General features: G+C 37.7%; 1 protein-coding gene across 5 annotated transcripts in view; it reads right to left on the bottom strand.

The window, feature by feature from the left end:
- The window catches only part of HACE1 (HECT domain and ankyrin repeat containing E3 ubiquitin protein ligase 1), a 48,062-nt gene extending 28,711 nt beyond the window's left edge, over positions 1 to 19,351 (bottom strand). For 3 of the 5 annotated variants that reach the window (XM_050972955.1, XM_050972956.1, XM_050972958.1), the window contains exons 1-10: positions 19,176 to 19,351; positions 14,623 to 14,677; positions 13,444 to 13,533; positions 11,515 to 11,619; positions 10,143 to 10,218; positions 9,706 to 9,837; positions 8,744 to 8,826; positions 6,404 to 6,500; positions 3,657 to 3,758; positions 2,006 to 2,112 (exon numbers count right to left, since the gene is read on the bottom strand). In XM_050972955.1, coding sequence (XP_050828912.1) covers positions 2,006 to 2,112; positions 3,657 to 3,758; positions 6,404 to 6,500; positions 8,744 to 8,826; positions 9,706 to 9,837; positions 10,143 to 10,218; positions 11,515 to 11,619; positions 13,444 to 13,533; positions 14,623 to 14,677; positions 19,176 to 19,251 — 923 coding nt within the window. In that variant the 5' untranslated portion in view covers positions 19,252 to 19,351. Of the gene's footprint in view, positions 1 to 2,005; positions 2,113 to 3,656; positions 3,759 to 6,403; positions 6,501 to 8,743; positions 8,827 to 9,705; positions 9,838 to 10,142; positions 10,219 to 11,514; positions 11,620 to 13,375; positions 13,534 to 14,622; positions 14,678 to 16,268; positions 16,294 to 19,175 lie in introns of those variants that run through there. The other 2 variants (XM_030235609.2, XM_018918028.3) reach the window with 2 other exon arrangements.
- Positions 19,352 to 26,775: the final 7,424 nt, after the last annotated feature.

The following is a 26,775-nucleotide window of genomic DNA, read 5'->3' as shown; positions in this document are numbered from 1 at the left end:
GACAAACCCAAAAGCAACAGGTTGTGGGTTAGTACCCAGGAAATGAATTAAGTTCAGCAATGCAAGAATATCACTACTGGAGGTTTTCATGTACAAAGTACATTTTACACACTTGTGTTGGAAGAAAGAGAGAGAGGAAAGAGGCCCAAGCTCAGAGTATTCACCAAGCACTACCTTAATCCCCATTGTATTTATAAGAAAGCAACTGAGAAATAATTCTTGAAGTAGAAATTCACTGCTTCTGCCAGGAAACCAAGCTGGAGAGAAAAGACACACAGTCTCTGCAAAACTGCATCTGTGAAACTGTCTTGGAATTGTTTTCTTTTGCTATCACATTTCTGTATTACAAAGTACCAAAGAGAAGCTGGCCAGTAAGAGTCCACAGGACACTCCAAGTACTGGCATCTCTAGAAATGAGTCCTCATCCAGTGTAATGCAACCCTTTGATCCTGTCTTCAGCCTCCACTGGCTCACCCATACACAGCAATACAGGAGCACACAGAGGCTCTTATTCAGAGACAGTACAGAGCTACTGTTTCTACAGCCACACTGGCTGAGGGAGCATCGCTCAAATCAGAAGAGCAGTAATAGTAACAAATCAAATCTAAAGGACAATCAGTTTAATTTACCTCTGAAGACACTGAAACAGAAGCAAATACTACCTTGTATGATGTAATGCAGCGACCACGACTTCCAATAACGTCCCTATACAGAGCAAGTTTGAAACCCTTTCCTGCACTATGGTTTTACACCTTACCACAATTTATTTGTGGGAGATCTATTGGCTCTAAGGAAATCTGGAGACAAAAAGGAATGTGTTACAAGGTAAGCTGATACACACTGCAACAGCAGAAATTCTTCAGAAAGTTATCTTTGCAGCAACAATTTCATTAATGTCTACACACTTTAATCCCTTCAAACCACAAAGTTTAAAGGGATTCAGATCTTTACATTAATTCATCAAAGTGAACAGCCACCAGCATAAGATTTATTAATGATGTAATGGATTTCCTACCATCATCCAGGAGTTCTGACCTGCTATCTACAAGCTCCATTTAAAATTAACATGACTAATGGGGAAGAAAATAAAATATCTAGGAGCAAGAATATGCTATTTATTTTTCATCTCACTGATGGGCTCCTCAGACCCCAGCCCAAGTTAAAAAAAAGCCTCCCAAGTCACAATCCCCTAGAACCTATGCTGACAGGTTTTTCTGATTACAGAACTCTTTCAAAGCTCTCTTTGCCAAAATGCCATCTAAAACATGTTAATAAGGAACTTCACTCATGTTTTCAGACCCTTGACTCTTTCAGTAAGGATTTTCTAGTAAAATCTTTACTGAAAGAGTAAAGAAAGGTTACACCAAAATCTGTTAGATGTTGAAAACAATAAAATGCTCCAACAAATTGCAGACAAAGTGTTTTGCATAAACTCAAATAGATGCCACAAAAACTAAGAAAGCATACTGCATAAATACCCTTGCCTGTGTCATGCAACGCCCCAAGTTACTGCTGCTGAGACAGCACATGAGAGATTAAATTTTTTATCCCATATATATTAGTAGCCATGTAAGGCAACCAGAGCCAGCAAACATGAGACAGGTGTCTGAAGTAAGAAAACTGTCCTCAAGCATACTAAAGAAGCATGTAGAAAAGCAAAAATGTGGAAAGGAAGTAAAGGTGAGAAGGGTGAAGACAAAAAAAATTAATTATTTGATAGTTGCCTAAAAAGATTCCCTTTCTAAGGCTGACATAGCCAAACTAACCAAACAAAAAATACACTTCCCTGCAACTCAAGCTTCTAGATGCCAGTAGCTATACAAGGAACCAACTTTTTCTCTTGAAGCCTTTGTGAAGACAGTGATCTAAACAGACATTATCATATAAATCAGATTTAAGATCCATCTACTCCAGCATGTGCTGAGCATCAGATAGTTTGAACTATTAAAACTATTAAGTGGCACTAACTGTGGGGTAGTTTATCAACCTGTGACCTCACACTTACCTGAGCAGTTTGTGACCATTTGTTGTAGCAACTTCAGCAAGACTTGTCAAGATTTTAAGACACTGGCTTTCGCTCTGCTGAGACAAGTGTTCCAGAACTTGCCGCAACTGAAGGATTCAAACAAAAACAATTGCATTGTGTCAAGGAGCATCAGATCAACAACAATTTATCAATTATGTAGAACACTATCACTCAAGCATTATAATAATGCATATCTATACTGTACAACCTCTAATCTAGCCTCAGTTAACATTTCATTATCATTTACAAAGATTGCAAATGCACAAAGGTACACATTCTGGTGTCAATGCATGTACTACAGGGTATTTAACATTACAGAATATTACAAACACTGAATGCTTAACCTTGTATTATTAATTCATAAGAACAACTTATGGCATTTAAAATACAAGTCCTGACTTGTAACACATACCCAGTTTCCTTATGTCATCACTTCCAGATAATATGCACTGGTCATTACCCAAGACTAAGCAGAACAGCTCAGACTTGGCCATAGAAAAAAATTTTCAATATATGATCACATTTTGGCAATGAACCAGAACTATACCATGTATTAGCTAATATATTTTGCATACACTCTCATTAAGATCTTGTTTTTGCACACAGCTCCACCATTACTCAGACAGATGAAAAAAATTTCTCACTTTTTTCCTTCACTTCTACAAGATAAAAAAGGTCTTTTTGTTCCATTTTTTAATTCTTCCCCTTTTAATTTAAATCATCTATAGCATCTCCCCTCGCATCTAACATACACTTTAAGAATTCTCACCTGCATCATTTCACTCTGTAAAACTCAACCTTGTCTCAGAAATTTAAACACTGACTTGGAAATCCTCAGTGTTATAGTGGAAGTAATGGAGTTATAGAGAAAATGAAGACATCAAAAATCTAGCAAACTAAATTAAGTAATTTTAATTTTTTTTACAGTCTGTAAGGTTGTTTGCAGTAATTTCAAAACAACTAATGTATTAAAAATCCACAGTGAGGTAGATTTACAAGGGGGGGAGAGGCATCTCATGTTTCATTTCCCTTACACAATCTTTGCTTTAGATTGTACTACCCCACAATAATTAAAGAAGCAATGTGTAAGAGAACCATTAAAAAAGAAACAGAGTCATTTCATCTACAGAAATAATAATCAAATGTAATTGTGGCTGCAATCTTTTACACTCTAACAAGACAACTTCATACAGATGAGCACTCATACCACATACTTTTAAGTTAATTCCAGATGATTCAGCCTCAAGACACATCCTAGAATGGATGTCCGCAGATAATGACTAAATGAAGGAAAACAGGCCCTGTTACATAAAGTAACTGTATATACAGGATGCTCTAGGAATGCTCTACCAGTACCTTTGTATTGAAGCTTGCAATATCTGCTCTTTAAACTAGATCACTTTGCCAAATGTACAAACTTAAAACACTAAATGAAAACAGATCCTACATTTAATTCCAAATTCTTGTTTTTAAAATTATGTGAAGACTGCCCATTTTCCATGAGGAAAGAAAGGTACCTAGGTACCTAGTGGTCAATTACTGTGGTACTGACTGCCACTAATATTAAGCACTAAGCTCTCCAGCACACACAGAGACATCCCTGGCTATAACACACAGAATCCCATATTACCATGTTTTCCCGTAGATCTTCATTCTGTGTCATTTGAATTATTGTCTGGAAAAGCCGAGGATGGTATTGTATTAAGACTTCACAAGTCTCTCCATAACCACCCTAAGAAAACATTTTAATTAAAAGAAACATTAGAATGGAGAGTTAGACTATTACAGGCAATAACATCTTTTTTTGCTGTTAGTAAGGATAACAACTTGTTTTAAGGCTGGAGAAATCCTATTCTAAAATAATTTTAAATTCAAAGATGTAGCAAAGTTAGGTATCCCAAAATGTTTGGGAGAAGACAGAATCAATTTTTTCCAGTATACTGGCTCACATATATCCACTCCCATTTTTCTGTTTTTTAAAACATTTTCCTACTTACCAAAATAAAGGTATAGTTGAAAAGCACTTCAGCCAACAATCACCAGAGATTAAAAACATTGCAATATTTCACTTCTCTTCCCCCTGCTGATATCTACTTAATTACACCCAGAATCTAATTCTTCAAAACAAACATTTTCTAAACGTTCATAGGACACATATCTGACTTGTTAGAGGAAGAAATAGGATAAACCTGTGAAAGGGTTTCTTAACTTTAAAATCAATACACAAGTATAATTCCTTAGAATGTGCCTTAGACTAACTTCACATCCTTCTGAAAAAAAATGTTTTCTGAAAAGAAAATAACTTGATTTTGTGGTTTATTTGTATCAAATCTTATTTAACACAGCTGCATTTTTAAGCAGACACCTAACACCTGAATATGCATGAACTTCTACTCTGGGAAAATAACCATGTAATGTATTAACTGCTGCAACTTCAGGGGCTCCTCTGAATGACAGCTGACATTACCTCAGTGAAAACCATACATTAAAAAGATAAATTTAATTGTTTCTGGTACCAAGAAATTAATTATTAAAAATAAACCCACCCAGAATCTGTAAAAATTAATGAAAGTCAAATCTTCAAGATCAAGGTAATGTTTGCAAGAAGTGTATGAGTCCATAATATCAGTCTTCTGAAAGCATGTATTGACTTTGAAAAACAAACCTTTAAGCACAGAATAAAACCCACAATGTAAAAAGAAAGAAAACATATTGTTTTCTCCATTCTTACTTGGCATCATGAACTTGTATACTGCATGATCTCGAACACAGTAAGATCATCACTACAAAACAAACACCAGGTGTCACTACTCACACCTAAAAAAAGTTAACATAAGTTTTTTTGTGTAAAAATGTGCCCTAGGGATTGCAAAACTGGAGACTGAAGCAGAAACTCAAAACATTAATCATAAAAAATAATAACTCTACCACTAAGCACACACTGGTAAGGATTCACAAAATCATTTAGGTTGGAAAACACCTTTAAGATCATCAAGACCAAACATCAGCCTAGCACCACCCCTATGTATGCTACTAAACAACATCATCAAGTGCCATATCCACCATTTTTTTAAACCCTTTCAGGGGTGGAGACTATACCACTTCCCTGGGCAGTCTTCTCCAATGCCTTACAGCCCTTTCCATGAAGAAATTATTCCTAATATCTAATCTTAACCTCTCCTGACATATACTGTCTTACAGGTCTGTGGCTGTAGAATACCTTGAAACTGATCAGACTCCGTGTGGCTTTATGTAGCAATAAGTAATTCTGCCATAACAAAGAAAAAAAAAGATCTGAGTTTCACAATCGAGTCAGCAGTGAGACAGTATAGTGAACTCACACTTCTCAGTGACCAGAGCTGAGGACTTATTTGGTTTCTTATATGCAAAAAGAAATACTGTAAGTAACCTAACTGGATCAAGGTCTTACACAGATAAGTCTATGAAATAAAACTCCCAGAGTTAAACATTCCAAAAATATCCCACAGGTACTGGAGACAGCACTCATGCACATACACACAACTATTTCAAGTGCAAGTCTTCAGCACATGAAGACACCTCAGAAATTAAATAACTTGAGGTTGAAATAGTCTGAAAATATAGAAAAAAAACCAGAAAATTTCAATTTTATCCTGACAAACTAATGACATGCACAAAGGTAGTGTGATGTCCACTCACTCCAATGACTTAGTTTTTTCAGCTTTCAGTTCAGTTTTCTAGTCTAATTACTAGCAACGGTTCAAAGGTTTCCATTCAATCACGTTATTTACACATTGACTTGCAACTGATCTGACAGAAAAAAGTTTAAGTGTTCACAAATCAAAAAAAATCACTTTAGGATGTAGTACAAGCAGTTGATGACGAGGAAATTGTTTTGCAGTTGCAAATGTCACATTACTTCAAAATATATAAGAATTTTGTTCCTCATCCAGATATAGAAATATCTTTGACAAGTAAAAGCCATCATCATGTAAGTTTTGTTTTTAATAGCAACATCTCCTCAAGAGAAAAGAAAATCTATTATTTGAGATTAAAAAAAAATAAAATTACTCCTTTCTGCATGCCTTTACCTCTTACTTGTTAACAAGTAAGCACCTAAATTGTGTACTACCATTATACCAAGGATTCCAAAACTTTCTAGTCAAATGGAGCTCTGGAAACTCTTTCTCATGATTCTTGCATCTGACTCATGCAAAGCATAGAAATTATGAACCTGCCTGTAGGATCAATTTCACTATTAAAAAATTACATTTTGTACTTGTTTTGCCAAAGGACTACCATCTTTCAGAGGCCTTAAAATAAAAAAAGGTAATAATGATCAGATGACACTGTAGTAAGTCGCAGAAATTCACTGAAAAAGTGTTGCTAACTTAATACCTGTACACAGAGATCCAGTGGAGTAACACCATTCTTGTCTGGTAAATATTTGGCTCCTCTGATCAAAAGAATTTGTGCAGTGTCTCTCTGACCATGGCTATTCAAAAGAGAAGAAAGACAGTTAATAGAGCATTTATGATCTGAGTCATAAATCTGTCTTTATTGAATCTAACAAACAAAACCAATTTAAGCGAGAAGAAAAGATTACTGCAAAAGAGCAGTGCAAAATTCAGGCTACTTCTGAAGTCAGAGTCACTCTCATCATTCAGAAATGATTCATCCTAGCCTCGCCTCAAATATTTATGAGCCGAATTTCCTGCAAAAAGAGAGCTCTTTCTCAATTTACATCCTAATTTACTTCACAGAGGAAGTTATCCTTGCCAAGTTCTTTGCTCACTTCTATCATATTTGGGGGAAAACAATCTAATTGTGCTTTAACCATCAATAAAATATTAGCAAGATATTTTTACTGGTTTTTTTTTTGTACAAGAGATAAATACATCACTCAAACGGCTCTAATTTCTATATAAAAATGTCTTGCATAGCCCCTAGAAGTGATGAGTTTTACTTCTGCATTCAAAGTCTTTTCACTGATCTGGTTATAGACTGTATAGGACCCTCAATTCTCTCAAGTTAAAAATTTCCCAACATGCTAGCATTGCCTAGAAAACAGAAAAAACAACTATTTAAGCCTCTCAACACTTTCCCAAACCCTTTCTTTGGAAAAAAAAATGAGAAATTGAGTACCAGTGATCAGAGGTTTACTTCACTAGAAACACATGAAATGATTACTTGAATATTGCCTTCACCAGCATTAAGTGCATATACTGCCAAATATAACAGAGAAGTGTCTAAAGGGTGAAATGAAAGACTGATAAAAAAGACATAGCAATTACAGTACATAAGTTTTTCCAGTGATGTGTTATTCCTCAAGCTAGTTTGCAGTACACCCTTTACACCAATGGATACGAGTACTTGGCATTCTGGAACATACAAGAGGCTGCCTGCATCCTCAGCCTGATAGGTGCAGCCTATCAGTTCAGAAAGAGCACAGGTAAAGTGACAACTAACAGCTGAGGGGCAAGAGGTAGCTTCACTGATCTCTCAATAACTGACAGAAGAGTCCTCCTCAGTCCTGCCCTTCCAGCCCAGGAAGCCAACAGGTTAATTTGATGTACCAGACTTTGTCTCAATGCAAACACTAAAGGTCAGAAAGGAGCTAAGACTAATGGCCTACTTGCAGCATCTTCACTGTAATGCTCTAAACTAATCGCACAACCCCACACATTGACAAAACAGGTGCTTCAGACTCAGACTTTGAATACTGATACCCTTCCTGAAGCTATCATCTGCCACTGCTACCACATCCTGCCCTCCCTGTCATCAGGAACCTACAACCTTTCTTTCCAGGTTTGCTGCAGTACACACCCTGTTCATTCTACCCTGCCAGATGCTCCAGTTGGTAATTTCTAAAGAATATGACTCCTGTACTTGCCACATTCTCTTCCTGTGAAAAACCTCCAAGCCAAGACAAGCTGCTTACTTCTTTTAAAGTGTTTACAAATATCAGCCCCTAAATCAAGGACCAAGGCTAGCAGCTTGCAGCTAGCAGCATTCTCCACTTCCCTTCTTCTTAACTGCCACAAGTCAACATACACAAGTCAACACTCCAGAGACACCAGCTCCCAGAATGTAGCTCTTAGCAGAGCAGCAGGTCAGTCCATTTCTCCTTTTGCTTATAGTAACAGTAATCTTATGTGAACTATTTAACCTGTAATCAAAGCATAGGGATTGCAAAAATTGTAAATGTTCTAACAAATTGCAGAAATTATCTAATTAAAACAAAAGATCATTTATCATATGTGTTTAATTTTGAAATTTCAACTATGAAGAAAGCATAATTGATCAAAGCAACAATGTAATTTTAATTCAATATTGTAACTTTGACACATATATGCACATTTCATGTATACTGTAATACCATACTGTACATTAAGGAATAGCCAAACTTGCCTTATAAAAGGCTCTGGTTTTAGTGTACTCAAAATAATCTAAATTGGCAGAATTCATTTTTTCAGAAAAGGGTTCAGAAGTCATCAATTTATGATTAATGCTAGAACATGTACAGGTATGTGCTTAACATGTCTGTTAGAAAGAGCCATGTAAGCATGCAGTACTATCCTAAGTATTAAGACACTAAACCACACTCAAAAATGAGACAAGATTAAACACCAGCCAGATTTTATATTTCCAATATTTTGTACCTTCTAATTAGTTATTGCAAAAGGGGAAAAAATATTTCACTTTTAGGCCAGTATTCAAAAGTTAAAAGTATATAACCTGCAAGCAAAATAAAGCGGAGTTGCCCCAGAAACGTTCGGCCTGTTTATATCTGCACCACTGTCCAGCAAGCACTGCACTGTCTACAAGAGAACAAAACATCACCTTTAGAAAAAGAGCAGTGGAAAAATACTACTGGCTTGCAAATATTTAGTGCATGTCTAAAATACAAAAACACTGAGCACACTCCCAAACAACTTTTGTTATATTTCCGTCACATACATTTGCTACATTTATAGGTATCAGTTTTTCAGAATTTGGCCTTCCAAAATCCAGCACTGACAAGGACAACAGAAAAGATCTAGGTAGAATTACAATTTATTTTTTTCAGAAGTAAATAGTTCTGGTGGCAATCTGTATAACTCTATAGGGCTCTAATGCAGTAAAGTATCCAAAGTAAAGTAAAGTATCCAAACTTTTACTCTCTATATAAATATTCAGCCCTAATGCAAGGCCAGACATAAAAATTATTCCCACAGATCAATTATGGAAGAGTTTATTTGAGCTTGTTTACTTCTAAAGTTAACTGTAACTGATCCAACTCTGTTTTCATTTTTTATTCACAGTAAATTAATATTTCAGATTTCAAAATCACATAATAGCTTACACAATTATGAATTAAAACATATTCTGAAAATAAGGCAAAACATTTTCAAACATTTAAAATTACATAAAAACTTGATATTAACAAACCAATAACAGCACCACAGAAGAGCTGAACAGTATAAATTAAGTCATCTCAACTCCCATAGGCACTGTGATCAATCAGCTCCACAAGAATAAATAAGTTGCTCCCATGGAAGTGCATGCAGTCAATACTAAGACACACAACAGCATTCTTCACACTTATAGCCATTACCATGTGCATTACTACTCTGAAGTTTATAACAAAACCACAACAACTTTGAGGCATTATCAAGTTCTTCACAAATCACTTGTGTTCATACAGTTTAGAAACTTACTGTCTTGTGTCCATTTTGACAAGCTACGTGAAGGGCTGTCTGTCCCATGGCATCTTCAACATCTACATTACTGACGTGCTGAACAAGATCATGAAGCAATTCTGTTCGTCCATTGACAGCCAACCAATGAATCTAAGCACAAAATGATGATACATGTGTTTCCTTTAGCAATGATATATATCTATCCTATAAAAATGATTTTAAACCTGGCTGTATTACTGTCAACACTTTCACAAAGAGAAGCTTTGTATAATATTAGGAGAAGCTTTGAACAATAAAATCATATACTTGGGTATTTTGATCACATCTTGTGATTCTTGATGGCACTGGACACACAGCAGTTTGGTTTTATGTGTAAGATGGCAAAAGCTTAAAAACTGAGAATCTCCAAATTCTTCATTCATTTTATGAACATCATGATAATTAATAGCACTTACTGCAGTCAAGCCTTCATTATTACAAATGTTAACATCTGCACTGTATTCCAGAAGCTTGCTCATACATTTTTTCTGGCTGTAAGCAAAAGAATACATTAAAATTCAGTCAGGAAAAATCACTTACAAAGACTAAATATCTTCTTAGAGCTCCACTAAATCTAATTTATGATTGTTCTAAGCATAAGAGGTGGTTCCAATTTATAAGGAGTACAGTACTGAGCACGTGAGTGGAGTGATCTTCACAGACAGTGCAAGGGGAGTAAACAACAATATAGGGCTAAAATCATAGCTGTTTTTGTGGAAAGTGCAGAGCCACTTAACCACTACTCTAACAGTTTCAGCTCTGCATGAACCACCCTTTCAAGACAAAAAGCATGAGTTCAGCTAATAGAAGTCCATGAAGTTCACTGTTGCCTGCACATGTCAGTGGACATGTTTACAATACACCACTAAATCATTACTTAGTGAGACAGTCATTGTAAAACTAAGCAAATCCTTGTTAAGTACAAGCACTTTCTTAATAAAATTAGAGGGTTTTTTTCCTAATTCATGTTTTGTTTGGTTTTTTAACATTTTTAATGTTCTAAGTGCTTTACCTTCATAAATTTATTTTGCTTTTCCTTTTTATTTGGTACCTTTCACACCTTTCTTATACCTCATTTCCACATAACTGTCTCCTGAGTCTATTTCTGCATTTCATCATACACCACCTGCCTGCTTCTCTCCTCTCCTCCAAATAGACCTCACACATACCCAGAAGCCACTAAACACTACCACCTCCTCACCTGAAGTACCAGCTGTGATACAATTCAGTTATTGTATCACACACATCCTAAAAAGAAAAAAGACAACATTACCTTCACAGCTGCATGTTTTCACATACACAATTCCAGAAGTAGGATTTTAAAAAGGTACTTGCTCACTGCTTTGGAGTTCTTTCTCTGCCTCTCTCCTAACACTGTGCCAACATTGTACTCCTTTTCTTACAGGAAAAATTTTCTTAGAGACACCATCTCAGAAAAATCAGAAGTCTCTTGACCTCCTCCAAGCCCTTCAAAACCTCTTCTTACTCAGCTAACTGGAAGATGAATGTATTCCTCGTTCAATTACCATTGTAAGAATCATTATGCCCCCAATTAACAGAAAACACTAAAATAACTGGTAGTGGAATTGGTATTTTAGACATGACTTACTATTCATAAAATATTATTCTGTGAATACTCAAAGTAAGGATTTTAAGCTTCATGTCATCAATTTTCAAAAGTGAAAACCAAAGTTGTTTTTTTGAACTATGCAAAAATATTACAGAACATGCCAGCTCAAGTGTATTATGCAAAAAATGTTTAAGACCTTAAGAATTTTAAAAACTTACCCATTCCTTGCTGCCAAATGGAGAGGAGTACATCCTGAGATGTCCTGATAGTTTGGATTTGCTCCTTTTTTTAATAACAGAACAAGGCATTCAACTGATCCACAGCTAAGAATAAAATAAGAAAGGGGAAAAACCGTAACAAGGATATTTACAAATCAACATTGGCATAAAGACAACAGCAATATTATGTACAGATCACACTCACTAGAATATCTTTACATAAAACTGTTTTACACCCTCATAGTTCAGGCTACACAAAGCTAAAGGAAAGTCACTTAATGCAGCAAGAAGTGACCAAATATAACTGGTAGCAATGAAGAGATGCCAGCCTTCTCTTTGATTTTAATGACTTTAAACACAACAGTGACTCTTTAAGACTGTTAATTCTTTAAACTATATAAGTTTTGCTTTCAATTTCCTCTCACCTCCCTCATCCCTAATCTATTAACAGGACTGAATTTTCCATTAAAGATTTTGGGACTTTTTATGCTTCTGTGTGGAAGTTATGTTAGAAGTTTGAATACCAGGAAAATTCTAAAACTTGTACAAATATTTATTTGCTAGTACAAATATTTCTTTGCTATCAATTTTGAACCTGTAATAAAGAGCTGAACTCTTTTACTTTACATAATATAGCAGCTCTTCAGGATAACCAATGTCACTAAGAGGACAGAAACTCTGCATTACATATTTATCTTGCTCCTGAACTCTTTAAGAGGAAGAGCTGATTGAAAAGATAAACAGAGTACTTTTATATCTGTTGCAACCAGCTAATCAATTTTTACAAATCTTCCCAACATCAGAACTGCTACACAACAACCCAAAGAAACTGAAGACTAACTGTACAATATGTTGCAAAACTAGCAGCTTGATGACCCCTTTGTGACCCAATAACTAAGTCAAGATAAAAAACAATCCAGAAACAAAGTGTAACACAACTTCTTGTATCTTTAGAATCAGGAAGTACAGTGTATTTTCAAATATACTTCTAAAGCATATGCTAAAAATTTGCTTGCATTTTTTTAAGTACTTCCTTAAGTAAATTTTATATAAGCACTACATAATTCTGAAATGAAAGAGTTGGGAAACAGCTATTTCTAATAGTCTGTTTAAGAAGCTGGAACTTCCACCTTTATTATGACCAAATAGTGCTATATATATGCAATTCTTCTACTACTTCCTTTTTTTGTTTTTTGCACTTTTTTAACCATTTAAATGTAAGAACTTTCAAGAGGAAATAAATACAGAGCATTCATTCACTCATCAGTTTAAAGTTAAGTTTACTGAAAGGTCACGTCAAAATCTATCTGGTTAATTTCTATCTATATGATGGTAACCTGTCTGTTTCTTGGCAGAATTACATATAAAGTAGAGTCATCCCCACTGAAGAGCTATACAAACAATAAATAATGTAGATCAAAATTTGCACTGAAGCCCTCTATACAGGATACAAAACTTATTAGAAGTGAGCTCCTGAGTTATATTCCCTTCAGTTACGGTCACACGAAGTACTGTGGAACAGCTGCTTCCCAACAAACATCCAAATGCTTCCCATTGTTTTAGAATACCTCAAAAACAATCAGCACCTGCAAATGAGAGTTCCCTACCTCTACAAAGGCAAGAGTAACTCAGCTACACAGGATACACAGCATGGCTGCATTATTTTAAAAGACTCGAGATTTCACAGGAAGGTAAAAAAGTATCTAGCCAGACTTCCTTCACTGGAATTTGGAATGCCATTTGATACCATGTGTAAAAGCTGTCCTCTTTATGAGGCAGGCACATTACTAGGAAGAACAAACAAGATACAAAAAGTGTGAAAACAAAATGTTAACTGACACTACAGAGTTTTCCAGCTTACATTGGTGCCTTAGATTTGTGGCAATATTTTCATTGTTAACTTCTGGACTGGACTCAAGTAAGTCTTACTTTGCTGCAATATGAAGCAAACTTCTCTTCACACGTCCAAAGGCATAATTCACATCAAATTTTGAATTTGACAGCAGTTCTGAGACAGACCTTCAAACAGAAAAATATTTTTTTAATTTTAAAAATAGCTCACAGTATCCAAACAAAGTTTATACTCTAAGTTGTACACAAGTACTCTATTTCTTACTTAATCACCATTTCTTTTCCATCCAACTAATTACTAAGAGATCATATCATTTTTAAGCATTTGCTGATTAAGAATACCTTTCCATTTCTTACTGTACATAAAAAATTAACAGTGACACTGGGAAACTGTTTCAAATGTAAACTAGTAAGAATTAGACCAAACAACCAAATCATTTCTTTACAAATATGAAAAACAAGCACTTCAACAGCTTGGTTTAAACAAAATATAAATTCCCATTTCCCCCCCTTATCACAATCACCCCAACCACATATCCAACAGTTTTTCCAAAAATAGGCAAAGTTCAGAGGAAAGACTGGTTTGTGAAATCAAAACGATGACGTAGAAGGATACAAGATCAGGATAAAAAGTTTAAATAGGACCTTTCAACTTCCAGTAATGAGCTGATCACATAATTTAAAACCCTTGCATGAGATCTCAAAATACTGCACAGCAGAACAAATGTTTATCCTGGATGGAAAAGCAGCTTTCTCTTTCAGTAAGAGTTACTGCCTGCTTCCCTACAAAATTCATGGAAGGAAGCACCACTTAGCTGGCATTATACAGCCTCCAGGCTCCAAGCACTTTGAGGACAACTCTGTAAGAGAAACAGCTGCTCATATGAGGAATTCCAGAAGTCTCATTGTCCAACTCTTATTCCATGTCTTTACAAGATGTCTAATGAGACTAAGAGCTTCTATGCCATCCATAAACACCCACCCAGAACTAAGACACAATTACAAAACAACATTTTTGTTCTTAGCCTAGGACAAATTTCCCTATGTGCTTCAACAGAACAAATCCCAGTTCCAATCTATGGCATAAATCAAAACAGGTGAAAGTATGCTGGGATGCACACAGTCAGTGACTAACTTCAAATTAGAACACAACTCAGCAATTCAGCAGCAGGAGTGCTTTAGGAGCTAGGACTTCAGCAAACAGGCTGGCTTTTTCAGACCTTAAAAAAAAAAAGGTATATTTAAAGAAGCTCTCACCTGTGCTGGTCAGCCATAACCATCGGCATCAGTGTATAGACAGCAGTTTCATTATCTGGGAAGAAATTAAATTACTCTCTTACCATAAAGATATATTTTATATAAACTAAATGTATCTAGCAACACTTATTTACATTTTCAAGTGTCCACTTGAAATAGGTTTTTTTTTTACACAGATTCTACACATACAAAGTTTCATTAAAAAGAAAAAGCCATCACATTTATTTACATAAAAGAGAGAATTAACAGAATTGTAATATATGAAACTTCAATGTGGCTTTTTTTCTTTTACAAAGTTAAAAATACAGAATTTTCAGTGGAGTGTCAATTTCTTTGAATTGACAATTCTGTTCACTAAATCCAAGTTTTTAAGAGATGTGCATTAAAAAAATCCAAACAAAACAAAAACACTTAACTATTTAATTTTAAAAAGAAGGAAGTTTCCTATCTTCCAAGGTGACTTCCATAATCCTGTGACTATGATTTTGTAGTAGTAACTTTTTAAAATTACTTCATAACCATTCCATTTTGTCTCCATACTTGAATACCTGAGTACAGTAAGTTTCATTTTACTTTTTAATCTCTAATCAGTTTCATATTTCACACTTGAAGACAAACAAAAAAAGGCCAAAGACAAAGTCTGTGGGGCTGAATGTCAGACACACTGACATTCAGCCACACAGACTCTGTCATCACTACTGCTGCAAATGCCAGCACACTGCATGGGTGTGATGAGCCTGTTTGGTCACTTACCGACTTCCTGAAGTAAATACTCTTTTTAGAAGATTAATTTGACAAAACTTAAAATATTTTAACATATAATAATTATGAATGGTTTTAATGCACATTAATTTTTTCTTTTATTATGGACAATTATTGTAATTTTTCCCTTCAACAAGCTACTCATTTTTGAGATTACAATCTCCACAGATTGTTCATGTGTACACCAACTTATGACAGGAGGGGTTATGTTTTCTGAGAACCCAGATACATGATTTCATTATATGGAAATACAGGACTGTTCTCAAAAAATTATTTTCAAGTTTTTCCTCATCACCTTTCTTGATCCAAGCTTACAAAGCAACCAGAACAGGAAGAATTAAAACAGTCCCAAACAAGCATCTCATGTCTTTTACATAGCATGCCTCTACATAATCACTACTTCCACTAGGTGGGCAAGGTGGCATCTACTGAATTTTAAATAAAGATTCTTCAGAATTATGAAGTGGAATCCAAGAAGTTGTTATCATGCTGCAGCTATGCTCTTTGTTGTTATTGCTCTACACTGCTCCAAGGTTACTGCTGCTATCAGCTATTTGAAGTTGTGTGTCCCTAGCTAACAAAAGAAAGCAGCAACTCTTCTTTTTAACGATCTATTATTATTACCTTTGAACACTGGACAGAGATAAGTCAAATTCAGATCACATTTCATCAGCTATAAAAATTTTAAAACAAAATTTTTAAAAATCAACACTGCTTATAGAAAACACATGGTGCAAGAGACACAAGCCTCCCAAAACATCAAATTATGATTAAACATTGCAGAGAGTCACCAACCATCACCAAGCTAAAGTTTGAACTCTCTGCAAATTGTTTCTTATGGCAGAGTTCTGTGAGCATCAGAAAACTCCATCTCCAACACACACCCCTAGAATTTGACTGCTCAGGGAAGAACAAGCTGGGAGGGAGGGGACACAGAGAGAACGACTCCTGAAACAAAATAAAATAGATGTTAAATAAATATCAATTGTGGAAAATATTTGAGCACTTTTTCAAAATCCATCCATGATTAGCTCCCAGTATACACAAACTAAAAAGAAAAAAAATCTTGAGCTCTGTTTCAAAGAGCTCTGGGCAGGAAGATAAAGCTTTCCAAATTAAAAAAAAAAAAAAAACTAAAGAACTAAATTTAAACATTACATCCTTATATATTTCCACAATCAGGCCCTATACATGACACCAAAAAAAGGTGAAAAAAACTTTTACATATATCAGCACACTTAACTGAAATGCTTAATATTGATTCTAACTATATTTAACTATATTGCAAGTGCAGTGATCCAGAAAAAGACAATAGTTAAATACAAGTGTAGCTGGGCCATAACAGACATTTATGGCACAGTTACAAAACCAAGCCTTTTGCTATTCTGTTAACAGAAATTACACTGTGGAGCACATGCAGATTTTCCCAGAGTTTTTCTGTAAGAAGTAATTAAGAGGGTTTGGGACTAAGGATCTTTTACCCCCATCTTTGGTGATTATTTTCTCTAGTCATAAAAAAACTCCAACTGGCATAAACTACATGACAGCAGGTAGAAAAAAAGCATTATACACCTCATGGACTCACCAAACTTATTTGCTTGAGATTATATAAATATTAAAAAGAAAAAAGGCACACCAAACAGTGTCACAGCTTTGGGTCACAAGACCTAGTTTTCAGTCACTGAGCCTTAATAGCAGCATCCAGAAATTTGTGTCAAGCTCTCAAGCGTCCAGAAAACAATTGCTGAAGGATGCTTTGGGAGAGTGATTAAAAAAAAAAGTTCTACTTGCAAGCTCAGGGTATTCATTGGCACTGGACTCAGGTGTTAAGACTTGCTTTAAAGAAAAAAACACTTGAAATTCATCATCTAGAATCCTGCCCTGACTACTTTATTTCCTCAGAGATACCGTCATGAAGTTGGCAGAGATCACAATCTTAAAGAAGTGTCAGCACTGTGCACATAATACCCAAGTGGCTATGGCACATGCAATGGAACTTTAATACTTCCATTTATTGGGATTTACTGCCTTCTTCAGCATAAGTAAATTCAAACATATATCTCCATCTCCTGCGAGAGAACCATGACTCTCACTTTAGGGACAGAGGGGTAAACTATGTATCTTTCAAATTAAATGTCAAATTGAAGTTATTCAAGTACAGTGGGAGTAAAGAGGGGGGGAGTCATAATTCAAGAGGCCAGACACAGCACACAACAAGCCGCCAAACTGCATATTATCCTAGACCAGCGTGGAATATCCCAGGCTGATCCTGTCAGTACACGTTTGGAACAACATACTACAAGCCAAACCTGCTTCTCAAGAAGAGTTTGGGTAGACCTGCATGAACCTAAGGAACACCAAGGTCAAGAAAGAAGATACCTAACGAGCTAAGATGGACCCAAAGTTGGATGGCCATTGAGAAGAGATCTTCTTGCAATGCAGTTTGAGATTTCAGTGTGTTAAGCCCATTTATCTTCTTATATCAGTCCCACTGATTTGTTTCATGCAATTCCTAAGGAATGCATAGAATTCACATTCCTCCTGCACTACAGGATGATAGAAGTACTTGTTCCAAAGGTCTCGGGGCTTGCACTTGCACTAGGCGCAGGGACCTTGAGACCTTGTTCCAAAGGTCTCAAGGCTTGCACTTGCACTGCCATTCCACAGACATAACTACCTATAAAATGTAAGATAAAAATGCCCAAGATGTGAAGAAAACAGACAAAAATTCAGAATCAATTTGCCTACATTAGTACTGAAGTAAATTTAAAGCAGCTCCAACTGACACAGGTTGTGCAACGTGTTATTCATATTAGCATCTTCAATCAGTTACACTGATGCTACTCCATTATTTCTGTAAGCCTAAACTTCAGTTAATAGTATTACATTAATTTTCACTGCTGCCATTCAAAGACTTACAAGCAGCAGCAAAATCTGCTTGAAACTTGCCTGTCAGGTGAAATTTATGAGCAACTGCACTGCAAGACACTGGAACTGTGACAGGTGACAATAAGTGAAGGGTGTAGTAGCACAGTTCAGCAGGACACCAGGAAGTTCAAACAAGGAATGCACGGAGAAAACAAAATATTACTCCCTCTCTTCCACCACTGCAGATGAAAGCTGGCAGACAGGCAGCCAAAGACTCATCCATTAAAGCAAACACTGAAGATAGCACAGTGACAGCACTTGACTCACAAGAACAGAAATTCTGCACATCCAAGAGTTTTACAGTTAGTCCTCCCAAAACCTGGACCTGGCTGGAACAGCAAACTACTTGCCAGAAGAGCCTGAAGCTCTGCTTTCAAATCCATCCTCATATGGGGGACCAGCACCCATGTGAAGAGGTTTAGAGCCGAAAAATTTAGGCTGTGACGGGTGACAGTGACTTACAATACCTTTCCAAACAAAATTCAGCACCACTAAAAGACAAAAAAAAAAAAAAACCAACCCCCAAAAAAAAGCCCACTAAGACTTTTCATTACTACTCTGTCATTGACGAGGCACCTGGCGAAGGATTTAGAGGCGAATGCAGCCGGCGTCTGGCACCCCGGGCTCGCCCGGGCTCAGGGCGGCAGCAGCCGGCAGGGATCCCCCGCGCCCCGCCACGGAGGCGGCGAGGCAGCGGGGGAAGGAAGGGGACGCCGCTGTTGCTGTCAGCACCACAAACAAACAGAACCTGTCAGAGGCGGAGAGAGCCCGTTCCCATCCTCCTCAGCCGCCTCAACTCATCCCCGCCGGTTCGGGCGCGGAGGCCGCCTGGACCGACCGCTATGTCAGGGCCCCGCTCCTACCGTCCGGCAGCTCCACGGTGCGGGCGCGGCGCAGGGACCTGGTCAACCGGTTAAGCTGCTCCATGGCTCTCTCCATCCTCGGAGCGCCCAGCCCGGAGCCGCGGACACCCCCCGCTGCCACCGCCGGCCCTCCCTCAGCCCATCGCGGCGCCGGCGGTGCCGAGGCCGCCCAGGCCGCCGCCACCCCGGGATGCTGCGCGCATGCGCGGGGCGGAGCTGGGGGCGGTGGCGAACTCGCTCGGTTTGCTTATGCTCCAAGGGAGGTAAGGGGCGTGGGCGATGAATTTTCAAATCTCAGATTTTAAACATCTGCTTGTTACAAATAAAAGTAAAAAAGCGCTGCCTTTTGAAGCCGCCCCTGCCAGGTGATCCTGCCCGTGCGGGCTCATTTGCCCGGAAGCCCGGAAGGGAACGGGGATGCAAACGCACCTAAGCGAGACAGAATCACAGAATGGATCAGGTTGGAAAAGACCTCTGAAATCATCGAGTCCAACCTATTACTGAACACCACCATGTCACCTAGACCGTGGCACCAAGTGCTACACCCAGTCTTTTCTTAACACCTCCAAGGATGGTGATTCTGCCTCCTCCTTGGGCAGCCCATTCCAATGCCTCATCATCCATTTTGTGAAGAACTTCTTCCTGATGTCGGGCCTAAACCTCCCCCGGTGCAGTTTAACACTATGTCTTCTCATCCTGTCGCTGGTTGCCTGGGAGAAGAGACCAACCCCACTTGGCTACAGCCTCCTTTCAGGTGATGAAGTCACCCCTGAGCCTCCTTTTCTCTATGCCAGACAACCCCAGCTCCCTCAGGTGCTCCTCAAAGAACCTGTGCTCCAGACCCTTCACCAGCTACATTGCCCTTCTAGTGCCAGGACAAAATCTACAGACACTTGGAACTGTGCAAGGAAACAGCTACAAGCATGAGTGTGTCAATTCATTTCTTCCTCTAGGACAATAATACATGTTGTCAAGCGTGAAGGAGCATTCACTGTTGGGTATTTTGACTTTAAGGATGCTTCAGGTGTTGCTGCAGTCTTGGCAAACCAGGGGAGTATGGGCTACATAACAATGCTGTAAAGTGAGAATGAAAAAAATTATGTAAAAATTGAATGTAAAGAAAACATACCCCAACAAGATTATATTCATGATCAGCTTCCAAATGGAAGATGGTATATGGGATCTGTTGTGATATGTTTCTGTGTAACGCTTTCATTGTTTCATTCTGTAAAATGCTCCAATGACTCTGACTTGGAAAAATGAAGAAAAGCTATCTAAGATTTGAAAAAGGTTCAGAAAGGACAACAAGGACAATCAAGAATCATGGGATAGTTTAAATTGGAATAGACTTTTAAAGGTCACCCATTCCAACCTCTCTGCAGTGAACAGGGACATCTTCAACTAGATCAGGTTGCTCAAAGCACTGTCCAACCTGACCTTACACATTTGCTGGTCTGTGGCATCCACCTGTCTGGGCAATCTGTCCCAGCATTTTACCACTTTCATTGTAAAAATCATTTTTCTTATACCTAATCTAAATCAACCCTCCTTCAATTTAAGACCATGACCCCTTATTCTATTGCAAAAGGCCCTGTGAATTGGATTCCATGTAAGTAAGAGCTGACTTGGACTCTGCTATCTGGGAAAGAAATACTGTACAGGACAAAGTAGGAGTGGAAAAATAATGAATGTCATGAAGATATGACCTGGGCAAAAAATTAATTTAATTTATTACCAACCAAATCAGAAGTCAGTCCTCCACAAACTTCTCCAACATATATCCCTTCCACAGGCTGCAGTTCTTCATGACTCAAAGCATGAGTCCCTTCCATGGAGTGCAGACCTTCAGGAACAGTCTGCTTCCATGTGGGTCCCCACAGGGTCACAACTCCTGCCAGCAAATCTGCTGCAGCACAGGCTCCTCAATGCACAGAACCTTAGAGAACTATTTCCTTTTATTCCAAGTTTCATGGGGCTGAGGTTAGAGTTTATTCCAATTTCTAAATGCTCTCACTAATGCAGAGGATTAATTAAATGACCACTTGAGGTACATTTCCTTTTCTGTGAGAATGATTCAGACACACTTAATATTAGAACAACAAAATGTATGAACAACAGTTCATAGAAATCAAAGAAGAGGAAAGTGAGGAAACTGGAGAATATATTCCTTTTTCTGAATTAATATCTTTTGAAACCCTCTGTGAGTACAATAATTCCCCTTCAGTGCAATACTGCCACAAGACCTATTTGGTGGCATCTTTTAAAAGCACCAAAATAATGGGCTGAAACAAAAACATTAGGAGTATGCAATTAGTCACAAAATTATATAATTTTGTATGTATTTAGCTTCTGATTCAGTGCTAAACACAAAATATATTCAGGATGCATCCTCAAAAGTTAAAGGTTTGATACAACAGTATAAAATCCTTAGTAAATTTTTGTTTAAATATAGAGTGTTTTACTGTGATCTGCAGTCAACAGGGAGGAAATGCTATTAGTGGACATAGAGAAATAATACAAGTTCTTACTCTCACTTAGCCAGCCTTGCTTGATCTCATTGTGGTTTAAATTCTTCTTAGTTCTTCTTGGGATAGAGAGTAGATAAAATCTTGGTGTTTATTATCTTCCAAATGGTCACAATCTGCTCAGGAAAGATGGGAATGAGTATACATACTAACTGACTCATTTCCATAGCAATAATCTACACAGTCTCCCAACCCTAAACACAAGGTCTTCTTTGACCTAATAACAGGTTCTTCTACTCTCTTTTTCCTGAGGTCTTTGTGGCTTAGCCACAGCCAGCAACTCAGCCCTTCCCAGCCACTCATTTACTCCCTCATGGTGGGATGGGGAAGAGAATCAGAAGGGTGAAAGTGAGAAAACTTGTGGGTTGATACAAAGACAATTTAAAAAGTAAAACAAGATCTGCACACACAATCAAAGCAGAACAAGGCATTTGTTCACCATTTCCCATTGGCAGGCAGGTGTTCAGCCGTGCCAAGGAAAGCAGGTCTCCACCACGTGTAGCAATGACTTGGGAAGACAAACGCCATCACTCCAAACATCCCTGCCATCTCTCCCTCCATTTTTGACTCTGTTTCAGGTTTTCTTGCACAAACTCATTGTACTTGCCAAGACATTCCCAAACAGATAGGACATATGGATGGGCATTTGCAGCTTTGTAGCCTTATTCTTTCCACTACAGCATGAAGAAGTCTACAATGTTCAATAACTGCTTTAATTTATGACTGTGTAAAACTTCAAGGAAAGAAAATCCAGTGGAGGCCAGAAAGAAATCCAGGTAGGGGTGACATAATCTCAGTGTCAGTGTCAATGGTCACAATGTTCAGTATCCCTTTCAGAGGATGATCTAATTCCAGATCCACTGGGTTGGTTTGAGGGCTGCATATATGGGCTAAGGTTTCTCTTTTTCGTAGACTACTTTGTAGTAACTTCATCATTCCAAAAAAGTCTCAGCTTGACTCTATGAACTTTTAGTATGTTCCAGGAAATTTCTACTTCAACAGTTTGCTTTTCCAGTGGTATTGCAGCTGTCTGTGCCTATATTAACTGCTGTGGAGAACTAGGTACCTCTACATGGTAGTCAATTCTGTCTAGTTTAGACATGGTTATTGCAGTAGAATTAGCACCTTCAGTGGTGTTTGTAAGTCTTACCTGTAGTAAGACTAAGTCTTAAATGGAGAACTTTTAAGTGAGTATAATTAGCTGAAAATAGCAAAATTAGCTCAATTTGTTTATACTATGACAGGTATAGCAATACTTCCAAATTGTATTAATTTTCTTGATGTCAAGGCAAAAATTGACATGTCAAAGAAAGATTAAGGTTCCCAAGTTACCACCTAAGGTATAAGTCATTTGCACATTGAATGCAGTCAGCAGAGTTCCCTTCAATACTGAGCTAAGGGGACTTCAATATGTCTGTCCCTTGCACTTACATATCTGAAGATGTCATGTTCAACTGCCTACAGGCAATTGGTCAAACTTGTCTTTCTCAGTGAATTAAATCAAACCAATTATCAGTCCTGTGAAAGAACTGTCCTTGAGTAGAGTTATTTCATTGCTGTGAGCAGTCTCAGGGAGGATGAGAGGTAGACTGTTTCTTTTCAAAAAAGATAATACCATCCTTTACAGTTAAAATTCTGGTGCTCATGGCATTTTTTGTTTTCTACAAGAAAAATTTTCTTCAGCGATAAGAATTATTTTGTTTTCAGAATTGGGAGGAATACAGATTGTTGTCAGAAGTGGAATGCAGTATTATGTAAAACTAAAAACCTTCAGCTCTTTCACTCTGTGTTTTCCTCTTCTTCTGTACATTCTTCACAAAGATACACAAAATTAGAAGAACTTTATGCTAGTTAGCCTACAGCATAAAAGTGAGGAATTGATATTGATTTTTCTGTGTTTAAATGCCAAGAGAAATTTGTGGCATAAAGACTTAGTAAACTTTGGGTCTCAGGATTTTTTCTGTCTTTAGATTGCTGGTTATTCACAAAGAGCCTCCTCTGGACAGTGCTGAGCTCAAGCATCCAGTCCTAAACTGTACCTTTTGTCATCACAGAACACCAAAATACAGGAACAAATTCAATGTGTTGGAAAGTGCATTTCATCTATAGTTTGTTTTCTCCTTTTACCAAAAAATAAAATGGTTTCTGCCTGGATTCAGTTCAACAGGCCCTATTAATTTACAAGAAAACTTTGAGACTGGACTACTTTGAAAAAACACTGAATCTCTGCAGAAAGGAAAAATATCAGTAAATACTTAGAAATAGATAAAAGAGCATAATCTTTTATTTTGCCTGCAAAGAACTCTAAGATCATTGAGTCCAACTGTTAACCCAGCCCTACTATGTCCAGCACTAATCCATGTCCCTAGGTACCAGTACTGCACAACTTTTAAATACCTCCAGGGATGGTGACTCAACCACTTCCCTGGGCAGCCTGTTCCAGTGATTGACAGCCCTTTTGGTGAAGAATTTTCTCCTAATATCCCACCTAAACCCCCTCTGATTTAGCTTGAATCTGTTTGGTTTTATCCTATCTTTTGTTACTTGGGAGATGAGACCAGCCCCTGTCTGACCTACTCCTTTCAGGTAATTGCAGAGAGCAGTAAGGTCCCCCCAGACTCCTTTTCCCCAGGCTAAACAACCCAGGTCCCCATTCCTTAGAAGACCGTACTCCAAACACTTAACCTGCTTTGTTGCTACTCTCTGGATTCATTCCAGCACCTTGATGTCCTTCTTGTAGTGAGGGGCCTGAAACTGAACATAGGATTCAAGGTGCAGCTTCATCGTTGCTGAGTATAAGGGTATGATCATTGCCCTGGTCCTGCTGGCCACACTGTTTCTGATACAAACCAAGATAGCACGGTAGTCCATGTTTCATCATGGAATCAGCAAAAAGTCTGAAAGGAGTATGATACTTTTAAGGGATACCCAAATAGACAGTCATGAGCCAGTGTTCTTCCTGCTGCAATTCCATTTGCCTTGATTCTGTTCCCTAGCAGTGAGCTCTAAGTGAAATCTGAGCTCTTCTTGGAAGCAGCTCTGCCAGCAGAGATTTTCTTCTCCACTGCATTGCAGGGTTAGGAGTCAGCACATCTTTGGAGTGTGGCTTGGAGCCATTTTTCCCAACAGCCATGTGCTCCTTGTGGGCTGAGTCAGCTTCTTCTGGACATGCCAGCAGGCTAACGTTGAAAACTGCCCTCATATACTGTGCTGGGACTTGCCTGCAATGAAGATAAAGCTATATAACTGAGGACCTTTGCAGAATTTAGTGGAGATCAACTTAATTCACAGAGATCTTCAACTACCTTTCTCTTCCCCATGTTACCATCAAAGAGCATAAGATATTCACAGGCAACATGTGCATGGTGCTTTCCCTCTGCTCTTGGGGAGGCTTGTCTTCATAGAATCAAAGTGTGGTTTGGATTAGATGAGACCATGAAAGTCATCTAGCTCCAGCACCCTGCCATGGGCAGGGACACCTTCCACTAGACTGAGGTTCTTAGAGCCCCATCCGGCCTGCACTTGAACACCTTCAGGGATGGGACAGCCACAACTTCTCTAGGCAGCTTGTTCCAGTACCTCACCACCCTCACACTACTGAATTTTTTCCTTTATCTATTCTAAACCTGCCCTCTTTCAGCTGAAAACCATTCCCCCTTGTCCTATCACTACTTATGATAAGTCTCTGTCCAGCCTTCTTGCAAGCCCCCTTTATGTGCTGCAAGGCCACAGAAGATCTCCCTTGAGCCTTCTCTTCTGCAGGACAAACAGCCCCAACTCTCAGTCTATTTTCATAGGAGAGCTGTTCCAGCCCTGTGATCCGTTCAGTGATCCCATAAATGATCCATTCTTATCGCTCTTTGGGATTGAGGAGTTTAGATCAAGGCACTGCAGTCAAAGAACTGTGCACAATCCCAATGAAAACAGTAACAGAGGGTCTATACCTATCTCTGAGAATTCCAGTGCTACACAGCTGCATGTCTGTCCTATACATGAATTCATGCAGCTGTGCTTTAGTGTATCTGACCATGTAAAATGCTACCACAGTGAAACTTCAAGCAGCATTTTTTATCATTGGACAGGTAAGCTTTATATATGTATACATGAATCCTTGTTTTTCCAGAGATTTTTCCAGAGATTTTTTGGATTCCAAAATCTACATTTCACCTTGTTGTCATCAGTATTGAGGGTAAGAAAATGTAGCTTTAAACTGTTTCACTTTTATGTGTTATTTGTACTGGAAATCAATTTTTAATTTGCATATCTATCTTAAAAACAATCAATGCAACCCCACTTCTTTGTCAATGGGGTTAAAAGTCAATAACAATAATATGGATTATCTCTACATTTATTTCTACTGTCAAAAGAAATGTGAACTTGGCTGATTTCAGATTTGATTTCTGATCCTCATTTTTTGTCCTACAGATGCCAAAGCAATACTAATAGAGGCTACATTAATAAATAATAAAAAATATATTATACTTATTATTATCCTAACAATAATTAACTATTAAAATAATTATTAAAAACTCACAAAATAAGATCCATTCTTTTTATGCCTTGTCTTTTTTTTTGAGTAATATGATCCTATGTAAAAAGATGCTGGCTTTATAATCACTTAATGGGATTTCTTGAAGTCATTTTAATATATTATTTTAAAGGACAAACTAGTGCCCTAGATAACATTGAAAACCATGTTCTAGAAAAGTATGAACTGTATATACTTTTACTGTTTGGGTTTTTTTTTAATTTTAGGATGAAGAAATTTCATCAAGGAGGAAAAATTGCTCGAGGGGGCCCTGAAAGCACCACAGCTGCTTTGATTCTGCCAACTGACAGGTCAGCAGTTATGGCTCAGGACATCACAAAAATTCCCCATCACTTTTTCTGATTTTATTTTATCTGCCTTGTTGAACTATTTTGCCTTTTATTTCTTTGCTGCTTTGCTGCATCAGCTGTACTAAGTCCTGGTTTCTCTTTCTGAGATTATGGCATTGCTGAAAAAGAGGTATTTTTTTTTAATAAGGTTTAAAATGTTATCATCTATTTTTATGACCCACATGATTTACAGAGAC

Source organism: Serinus canaria, chromosome 3 (genome assembly GCF_022539315.1).
Source record: "Serinus canaria isolate serCan28SL12 chromosome 3, serCan2020, whole genome shotgun sequence".
NCBI classification, from domain to species: domain Eukaryota; kingdom Metazoa; phylum Chordata; class Aves; order Passeriformes; family Fringillidae; genus Serinus; species Serinus canaria.
This window is presented reverse-complemented; position numbering and strand designations above follow the sequence as displayed.